This window comes from Fundulus heteroclitus, unplaced genomic scaffold, assembly GCF_011125445.2.
Source record: "Fundulus heteroclitus isolate FHET01 unplaced genomic scaffold, MU-UCD_Fhet_4.1 scaffold_99, whole genome shotgun sequence".
Taxonomy (NCBI): domain Eukaryota; kingdom Metazoa; phylum Chordata; class Actinopteri; order Cyprinodontiformes; family Fundulidae; genus Fundulus; species Fundulus heteroclitus.
Genome location: NW_023397461.1, coordinates 907,056 through 916,922, shown reverse-complemented (window position 1 = coordinate 916,922; position 9,867 = coordinate 907,056). Strand labels below are relative to the sequence as shown.

Genomic DNA, 9,867 nt, shown 5'->3' with positions numbered 1-9,867 from the left:
CCATCTGGGTATAATTTGAATAGTGCTAAATGACAACATGCCATTTTACATAAAGGGTAAGTACCTATCATTCCATTTAGGAATATCAATGAACCATCCTAATTGGCAGGTACTTCTGGGGTGAGTGTCTTTAATATAGGACCAAGTGTGCCTGCTCTTCAATGACAGGAAGGTAAGTACCTATCATTGAAGAGCAGGCACATATGGCCCTATACTGAAGGCACTCACCCCTTAAGTACCTGCCACTTAGGATCAGGGGAACCAGGGGACACATGCAGCTTCTCCACCCAAGAACAGAGCTCCCTTTGCCCGCATGGAGGTGGGCTGACATCCCCTTTGGACCTCCAGAGAACCAGGGGCCACCCATGGAGCTTATTTACCCAGGACTGGGGGACCCTAGGCCCACATCAATCTCCATGGAGCAGTCCCTGGTTCTCCAAAACCACCATGGAGCTCCAGAGAACAAGGGGCCACCCATGGAGCTTATTTACCCAGGACTAGGGCATCCTAGGCCTGCATGGAGGATGGCTGAGCACCCCATTGGACATCATCCCTTAAGTTCCTGCCATTTTGGAACATCTATAAATTATCACAAATGGCAGGTACTGGTGACTGGTATGTAAGATCATGTGTGCCTGCTCCTAAATGACAAGAATGTAAGTAAGTATTTGACATGTACTTACTTACATTCTTGTCATTTAGGAGTAGGCATACATGTTCCTACATGAAAGCCACTCAGTCCCTAAGTACCTGCCATTTGTGATGATCTATGAATCTACCCGTCACCTATAGAAACCATGCATGCCACTCCAAGGCAAAAAGTAAGGCTTAAGTAATGAAGCGAGACATTTCTTAAACAATATTTACATTTATTTACAAAAAATATAACACCATTATCAAGAATTAAATAACTATATTACAAAGAACAATAAATAAATAATTTCTTAAACAATATTTACATTTATTTACAAAAAATATAACACCATTATCAAGAATTAAATAACTATATTACAAAGAACAATAAATAAATAATTTCTTAAACAATATTTACATTTATTTACAAAAAATATAACACCATTATCAATAATTAAATAACTATATTACAAAGAACAATAAATAAATAACTATTGGAACTTTCTTTGTCTGGCCCTCAGGCGAAACACACGCGGTGTGCTCCGCCGCTGTCGCTCCCGCAACCTGTATAGCATTAAGGGGCTTCTTTTTGGTGTGAATGACAGACTTTGTCGGCCCCTTTTCCTCTGTGTGTCCTGGGACTCGTCCTGGGACTCATCCTGGGACTCTGCCTGGGACTCTGGGGACTCTGCCTGGGCCTCCGTGGACTCTGCCTGGGCCTCCGTGGACTCTGCCTGGGCCTCCGTGGACTCTGCCCTGGCCTCTGGGGACTCCTGGCTTGTGGAACCAACCCTGGGTGCTACTCTCTGAAATATAACAAGGACAAGGACGTTTAAATGTCTGCCATTTCAGAACATCTGTGAATGTTCCTAGGTGGCAGGTACTTTACATCTGCCATGTAGGATCATGTGTGCCAGCTCCTAAATGACAGGAAGGTAAGTACCTGTCATTTAAGAGGAGGCACACATGATCCTACATGGCAGACATAAAGTACCTGTCATTTCGGAGCAGGCACATATTTTAAAACGAAAAGACTTACCCTCTTCTTCTTCACAGGACCCTCGCCTTCTCCCTCATCGCTGGAAGACTCCAGGATGACAGGCTCCGCCACTTTCCCGGGACCTGAGACTGCCGGGTCCGTAGCCTCCTGGAACCTCTTACGCAGCTCAGACAGCTGTGTAGCTGTCTGGTGCATTGCGTAGAATTTCTCCGCTGTGGCGGTGTCATGGCACATCGTTTTGCTGACCTTTGTCCGGGTTCCCGGGGACAATGCATCTCTAGCCTTTAAAGATAATAGAAAGTGTCACATACTTCACTTTAATTTAAAGTTTTCACATGAAAAAAACTGACATGATTACTTACATATGTTGCTATCGAGGTCCTAAAATCTGTAAATGTGGGGGAACCTGATAACCCCATTTCTGCCCATGCGCTCTGGAGGTGTTGTTGTAGGTTCTTGATCTTCTGGTAGTTCTCGTTGAAAAATACCAGGTCAGTGGATGGCTGAAGGGTTTCCCTTATTTGGAGCCACTGCTCCAGCCATCCAAACTCCTCCACTGTGAGGTACACTTGGGCTGGCCCAAAAGCCCGATTTGTCTTGTGCTCTTTCACCTGTGGTTCCAAAAGAGAGGGTAAGTTGCCTGCCATGCAGGGTCATCTGTGAATTATCATAAATAACAGCTTCATGTCTGCCATTTAAGATTATCTGTAAACGGTCTTAAATGGCAGGCACAACATCATTATGCTTACGTTAATGACAAAGCCCTGGTCTGCGGTCCTGGCGTCAACCCGCGCCTCGTCCACTTCGGCCAGGGTCATATTGGTCAACACGCCGGTTCTATGGCCATATATACTGGCGAGGTATACGCCAAAGTAGCCATAGAACCGGCGTATGTTGAGTGAGCTGGGGTCAGTCTGGATGGTGTCTGCAAAAACATAAATTAAGACTCAGGTAAGTGACTGCCATTTAGGATTATCTGTAAATGATCCTAAAGGATAGAAATGAAGATGTCATTTAAGATCATCTGTGAATGATTCTAAATGACAGGCACTCAGGTAAGTACTTGAACATAGTAGAATTTTAAAAAAGTATTACCGAGCAGTTGGGGGATTTTCCTGCACGCCTGCCTCTGACACCTCCTGAGGTCCTCCTTGGCAATCACCCTTCTGATCTTGTGCTTTTTGACCATTATCTGGCGGACGTTGACCCATTTCTTAAGCTCTTTAATATCAGCGGACACTGCTCTTAGGAGGCCAATCACTGCCTTTTTCGGGACACGCGAGGTGCTTGGTGGCGTGTCCCGAAAGTAGCCCGCGAACTCCATCACATTCAGGAGGTAATTCCTAGTGGTGTTTTCTGCCTTCCCCTCTCTGAGGAGCTTCGCCGGCCACCTGCTCAGAAAGAAATGTTTTAACTTCAACATGAACACATGCTGCCATTTAAGATCATATACAAATGACCTTAAATGGTAGAAATGAAGCTGCCATTCAAGAACATCTGTAAATAATCCTAAATGGTAGAATATATCATAAAACAAACATGCATCAGAGAGATACTTACTGATGAACTCGATCAAGGTCCTGCAGAAAAGTCCAATTGGGGAGTATTGTCCTTCCCTTGTTCACAAATCTAAGGAAGGACATTACCCGTCCCAATTTGGACTTCTGGTTTTCCACGTGTTTTTTGGTCCCGATGGACCCCCTCAAGTGTAACCAGTACTCCTCCATGAACTCCACTGAATAAAAAAAGGTTACAAAAATAACTTGTATAGTTTATAAAATAGAAAAAACTTTAACAAGCAGTGACATTACTTACGGATGGGTTGAGGAAAATCTTTGAATCCCCTCAATGGGAATCGCGATTTTGCAGCCTTCTTTGGCTCCTCAGAGGATGAGTCTTCATCCTCATCTTCTGGGGGGTCCACTTGTTCGGATGACCCCTGGTCTGCCTCGACAGGCCCCCCACCGCTCGTCTTTTGGAGGGCCTGCTATAGGTTAAAGGGTAAGGTTTAGCATTCTGCCATTTAAGGTCATCTGTGAATGACCTTAAATGGTAGAAATGAAGCTGCCATTTAAGAACATATACAAATAACCTTAAATGGTAGAAATGAAGCTGCCATTTAAGAACATATGCAAATGACCTTAAATGGTAGAAATGAAGCTGCCATTCAAGAACATCTGTAAATAATCTTAAATGGTAGAATATATTAAATACTTTTACATACCGTTTCAAATGCGTGGAGTTTAGCTTTTGCCTTTTTTAGCCACTTCTCCTTTGTCCGAAGCTGCTTCCAAAGCCTCCTGTTTTCTTCTGCCATTTTAGAGCAGCTGGGGCAGGTTGGAGGATCCGGCTTGGACACCTCAGTTCCTGGCTGATTTTCCTCCTGTCCGAGGTCCAGGCCTGAGACCAGAGGAGGGGTGGGGTCAGTAGCCCTGAGGGCCCTTAAGGCATCCATGGTCACCTGTTTTTTAATTTTTTTAATAATTTTCTGGAGTTCTCCATCGTCCACCTCGGGATGGCCTGTGTCCAGGTGCCTATCTACCCTGCTCTTTGAATAGCCACATGCCACAATGGGACAGGGCAAGTGGCGGAAATTTACCCTCCCTGTCCCATAGTTAATCAAAATTCTTTTTTCTTTTTTATTCAGGATGGAGTGCCGGCTCGCCAGATGTTTGCCTAAGTAGTTGTACGGGATTTGGCATATTGGGCAAATTCCCGGGGATTTTGGCGGAGTCATTTTATATTCAAGCTGAAAAGAGAAATGACAGCTTTAAATACTTTGAGTGGACTGCAATGGCAGCCACTAAATGCTATTTAGAATCAGGCAGGCAAAATTGCCCTTAAATGTCTTCACAAATAAACACATTTTAACTCTATTAAGCCATTAAAACACACTCCCTCCCATTTAGAAGCAGAAAACAACTTACCGTGTCTCAGTGTTGAAGACCATGTGCTGAATGCTCCGGTGTTGCGCCACTTAAGCACCCAGGTGCTTAATTGGGGTTTCCCACCCTCAAAAGCATGGGGTGCACGCTACGGGGTTTCCTTCAATCAAAAGCAGGTGCTTAATTGGGGTTTACCACCCTCACAAGCATGGGGTGCATGCTACGGGGTTTCCTTCGATCAAAAGCAGGGGGTTGCCACTTGGGAGTATTTGTCAATGCTCTGAGATGGCAGACTGAGCTACCAGGTTTTTCCAATAGTCCCTGCCACGTGGGACCATCAGTGAATGATGCTAATACGGGGTTACCTTCGATCAAAAGCACGTGCTTAATTGGGGTTTCTCACCCTCACAAGCATGGGGTGCATGCTACGGGGTTTCCTTCGATCAAAAGCAGGGGGTTGCCATCTCAGAGCATTGACAAATGCTGTGAGATGGCAGACTGAGCTAACAGGTTTTTCCTTTTGAGATAGTCCCTGCCACTTGAGACCATCAGTGAATGATCCTAAATAGCAAATCCTTAACGACCTGTCAATTGAGATCATCTGTGAATCATCCCGAATGGCAGTTACGTAAGCTGCCATCTGGGATCATCCCGGAATTGTCCTAAATGGCAGAGTACTTTGACTTGCCATCCAGGTATCCCTTTGAATAGGATTTGGCCCCAGCATGGGGTGGATAGGGATGTAACAGGGGTAGCCCAGGAAGATACAAGGGTCTGGAGGGATCCTGGGGCCTTACACCAAAAAACCCCTTCCGCAGGTTTATAGGAACTGAGTTCTGTGAAGACCATTGCCATCTGGGTCCATTGGCAAATCTTCCTAAATAGCAAAATGCCATCTTGGAGCTCCAGGCTGGAGGATTGGTAGGCTGGGTACTGGTTGAGATTAGGCCCAGGGACAGAGGCCCTTCCCGGGTGAGAGGGACCGGGAAGGGCCCTGGGTCTGGAGCTCCAGGCTGGGTGTTGGTTAAGTTTAGGCCCAGGGACGGAGGCCCTTCCCGGGTGAGAGGGACCGGGAAGGGCCTTGGGTCTGGAGCTCCAGGCCAGGTGTTGGTTAAGTTTAGGCCCAGGGATGGAGGCTGTTCCCGGGTGAGAGGGACCGGGAAGTGCCCTGGGTCTGGAGCTCCAGGCTGTGAAGACCATTGTCATCTGGGTTCATCGGCAAATCCTCCTAAATAGCAAAATGCCATCTGGGGTTCTTGGGGCCTCTGCCTGGGTAAGAGGTACCGGGAAGGGCCCTGGGTGTCTGGAGCTCCAGGCTGGGTGTTGGTGAAGTTTAGGCCCAGGGACGGAGGCCCTTCCCGGGTGAGAGGGACCTGGAAGGGCCCTGGGTCTGGAGCTCCAGGCTGGGTGTTGGTTAAGTTTAGGCCCAGGGACGGAGGCCCTTCCCGGGTGAGAGGGACCGGGAAGGGCCCTGGGTCTGGAGCTCCAGGCTGGGTGTTGGTTAAGTTTAGGCCCAGGGACGGAGGCCCTTCCCGGGTGAGAGGGACCGGGAAGGGCCCTGGGTCTGGAGCTCCAGGCTGGGTGTTGGTTAAGTTTAGGCCCAGGGACGGAGGCCCTTCCCGGGTGAGAGGGACCGGGAAGGGCCCTGGGTCTGGAGTTCCAGGCCGGGTGTTGGTTAAGTTTAGGCCCAGGGATGGAGGCTGTTCCCGGGTGAGAGGGACCGGGGAGGGCCCTGGGTGTCTGGAGCTCCAGGCTGGGTGTTGGTTAAGATTAGGCCCAGGGATGGAGGACCTTCCCGGGTGAGAGGGACCAGGAAGTGCCCTGGGTCTGGAGCTCCAGGCTGTGAAGACCATTGTCATCTGGGTTCATCGGCGAATCCTCCTAAATAGCAAAATGCCATCTGGGGTTCTTGGGGCCTCTGCCTGGGTAAGAGGGACCGGGAAGGGCCCTGGGTGTCTGGAGCTCCAGGCTGGGTGTTGGTGAAGTTTAGGCCCAGGGATGGAGGCCCTTCCCGGGTGAGAGGGACTGGGAAGGGCCCTGGGTCTGGAGCTCCAGGCTGGGTATTGGTTAAGTTTATGTCCAGGGATGGAGGACCTTCCCTGGGTGAGAGGGACCAGGAAGGGCCCTGGGTGTCTGCAGCTCCAGGCTGGGTGTTGGTTAAGTTTAGGCCCAGGGATGGAGGCTGTTCCCGGGTGAGAGGGACCGGGGAGGGCCCTGGGTGTCTGGAGCTCCAGGCCGGGTGTTGGTTAAGTTTAGGCCCAGGGATGGAGGCTGTTCCCGGGTGAGAGGGACCGGGGAGGGCCCTGGGTCTGGAGCTCCAGGCTGGAGGATTAGTAGGCCAAGTGTTGGTGGTGATTGGGCCGGGCACGGACACTTAGTCTCCAATAGCAAACCCTAAACTCCCTGCCGTTTTGGAGACATACGCAGTGGCGGGGCACTTGCCATCTGGGTCACATTGTCAATAGCACATGTGCCATTTAGAATACTTTGTAGCTATACCAGGGGCACAGAAGTCTTTCAGCCATACCAGAGGCGCGAACACTTTGCCGTTTCGGATTATTTGGTTATAACACAGGGGGGGTGCTTAAGAGTGGGTACCCCGGTTCGGATGGAGGTTCAGGTTATGGAGGTAGGGGTCCATGGTGGCATGGATGATCCAAGGTGGCATGGCTTTGCCCGGGCCTGGTTGCTGGTGGCTGGGTAGGGATAGAGGTTTAGGTTACGGAGGTAGGGGTCCATGGTGGCATGGATTATCCAAGGTGGCATGACTTTGCCCGGGCCTGGTTGCTGGTGGCTGGGTAGGGATAGAGGTTCAGGTTACGGAGGTAGGGGTCCATGGTGGCATGGATTATCCAAGGTGGCATGACTTTGCCCGGGCCTGGTTGCTGGTGGCTTGGTAGGGATAGAGGTTCAGGTTATGGAGGTAGGGGTCCATGGTGGCATGGGTGATCCTAGGTGGCATGGTCATCATTGTACTGTATTCAAGACATACTGGACCTCCAGACAACCAGGGGTCGACATCCACCGTCACTACCCAGGACTGGAGAGCCCTAGGCCCGCATGGAGGTGGACTGACCAGCCCCTTGGACCTCCAGAGAACCGCCCTACTGGTTCTCTGGAGGTCAAGAGTGGGGCTGCAGTCTGACCTCCAGAGGCCCTTACCCTAACCCCGGTCAACCCCCATAAACTTCTCCCCAAACTTCAAGGTGAAACTAAGGGGTCAGCCTTTTATAGTCAATCATGTGGTTCCAGTAGACTAATGGTGGGAACAGCAGAAGCTAAAACTGAAGAATATGCCTGTAGCATGTGTACCCAGGGATGGTGCACCCTGGCCCGCATGGATGTGTGCAGACATCCCCCTGGACCTCCGGAGGACCAGGGGCCACATGGAGGATCTGTACCCAGGGATGGTGCACCTTGGCTGGGCAACGACTTCCATGCATCAGCCCCTGGTTCCCTGGAGGTCCAAGTGCCAGCAGAACCAGGGGCCACATGGAGGATCTGTACCCAGGGATGGTGCACCCTGGCTGGGAAATGACTTACATGGATCACCCCCTGGTTCCCTGGAGGTCCAAGTGCCAGCAGAACCAGGGGCCACATGGAGCACCTGTACCCAGGGATGGTGCACCCTGGCTGGGCAACGACTTCCATGGATCAGCCCCTGGTTCTCTGGAGGTCAAAGGACCAGTAGAACCAGGGGCCACATGGATGATCTGTACCCAGGGATGGTGCACCCTGGCTGGGAAATGACTTCCATGCATCACCCCCTGGTTCCCTGGAGGTCCAAGTGCCAGCAGAACCAGGGGCCACATGGAGGATCTGTACCCAGGGATGGTGCACCCTGGCTGGGCAACGACTTCCATGGATCACCCCCTGGTTCTCTGGAGGTCCAAGTGCCAGCAGAACCAGGGGCCACATGGAGCACCTGTACCCAGGGATGGTGCACCCTGGCTGGGCAACGACTTCCATGGATCAGCCCCTGGTTCTCTGGAGGTCCAAGTGCCAGCAGAACCAGGGGCCACATGGAGGATCTGTACCCAGGGATGGTGCACCCTGGCTGGGCAACGACTTCCATGGATCAGCCCCTGGTTCTCTGGAGGTCCAAGTGCCAGCAGAACCAGGGGCCACATGGAGGATCTGTACCCAGGGATGGTGCACCCTGGCTGGGAAATGACTTACATGGATCAGCCCCTGGTTCCCTGGAGGTCCAAGGGCCAGCAGAACCAGGGGCCACATGGAGCACCTGTACCCAGGGATGGTGCACCCTGGCTGGGCAACGACTTCCATGCATCACCCCCTGGTTCCCTGGAGGTCCAAGGGCCAGCAGAACCAGGGGTACCCATGGAAGATCTGTACCCAGGGATGGTGCACCCTGGCTGGGCAACGACTTCCATGGATCAGCCCCTGGTTCTCTGGAGGTCCAAGTGCCAGCAGAACCAGGGGCCACATGGAGGATCTGTACCCAGGGATGGTGCACCCTGGCTGGGAAATGACTTCCATGGATCAGCCCCTGGTTCCCTGGAGGTCCAAGTGCCAGCAGAACCAAGGGCCACATGGAGGATCTGTACCCAGGGATGGTGCACCCTGGCTGGGAAATGACTTACATGGATCACCCCCTGGTTCCCTGGAGGTCCAAGTGCCAGCAGAACCAGGGGCCACATGGAGCATCTGTACCCAGGGATGGTGCACCCTGGCTGGGCAACGACTTCCATGGATCACCCCCTGGTTCCCTGGAGGTCCAAGGGCCAGTAGAACCAGGGGCCACATGGAGCACCTGTACCCAGGGATGGTGCACCCTGGCCCGCATGGAGGTGGGTTGAGCACCCCCTTGGACCTCCTGGGAACCACATGGAGCATACACCCAAGTCATAGACTTAGAAAATAGCATGAAGACCCATTGCCATTTAGGATCACCTTACAATGACTCCTAGTGACAGGCTGGACAAAGATTGGCACATGTGCATATCATTGTTCTTGTCTCAACTTAAACACTTAGAAAAATTAAGGCCATTGCCAATTAGGATCATCTAACCAACCATCCCTCGTGGCAGGCCGCCCCTCCCCCACACACTCCCAATGGACCAGCAGCACTTAGACTTAGAAAATATCATGAAGACCCATTGCCATTTAGGATCACCAGCCAACGACCCCCTAGTGACAAGCCACCCCTCCCCCACACACACTCTCCCAATGGACCAGCAGCAGTCATAGACTTAGAAAATAGCATGAAGACCCATTGCCATTTAGGAACACCAACCAATGACCCCTAGTGACATGCTATTAGTCTAGTGGCTCCTTATAGATGTATGGATGCGAGAAGAACCAAGGGCACCCATGGAGGATCTGTAC

At 51.2% G+C, this 9,867-nt stretch overlaps 1 protein-coding gene across 2 annotated transcripts; it reads right to left on the bottom strand.

Annotated features, from left to right (window-relative positions):
• Positions 1–1,077: 1,077 nt before the first annotated feature.
• LOC118562609 lies at positions 1,078–5,550 on the bottom strand. 2 transcript variants are annotated; one of them, XM_036135089.1, is made up of 9 exons: positions 4,561–5,550; positions 3,858–4,382; positions 3,449–3,617; positions 3,194–3,368; positions 2,729–3,024; positions 2,383–2,558; positions 1,996–2,244; positions 1,673–1,915; positions 1,078–1,439 (listed from the first exon to the last, which is right to left on the bottom strand). In XM_036135089.1, the coding sequence occupies exons 2-9, from the start codon at positions 4,368–4,370 to the stop codon at positions 1,125–1,127; spliced, it is 2,136 nt and encodes a 711-aa protein (XP_035990982.1). In that variant the 5' UTR covers positions 4,371–4,382; positions 4,561–5,550; the 3' UTR covers positions 1,078–1,124. The 2 variants fall into 2 exon arrangements, with proteins under 2 accessions (XP_035990982.1, XP_035990983.1); XM_036135090.1 differs by having other exon boundaries at positions 3,449–3,620; positions 3,858–4,033.
• Between the last annotated feature and the right edge of the window lie 4,317 nt (positions 5,551–9,867).

What these genes read in the sequence shown, in the direction of transcription:
- LOC118562609 (XM_036135089.1), bottom strand. Translation starts at nt 4,370, where the DNA reads ATGACTCCGCCAAAATCCCCGGGAATTTGCCCAATATGCCAAATCCCG. An exon ending in AGATTTTCCTCAACCCATCC is followed by an intron (nt 3,369 to 3,448) that starts GTAAGTAATGTC and finishes TTTTTTATTCAG; the next exon opens with TGGAGTTCATGGAGGAGTAC. An exon ending in ACCAGGGCTTTGTCATTAAC is followed by an intron (nt 2,245 to 2,382) that starts GTAAGCATAATG and finishes TTGGAACCACAG; the next exon opens with GTGAAAGAGCACAAGACAAA.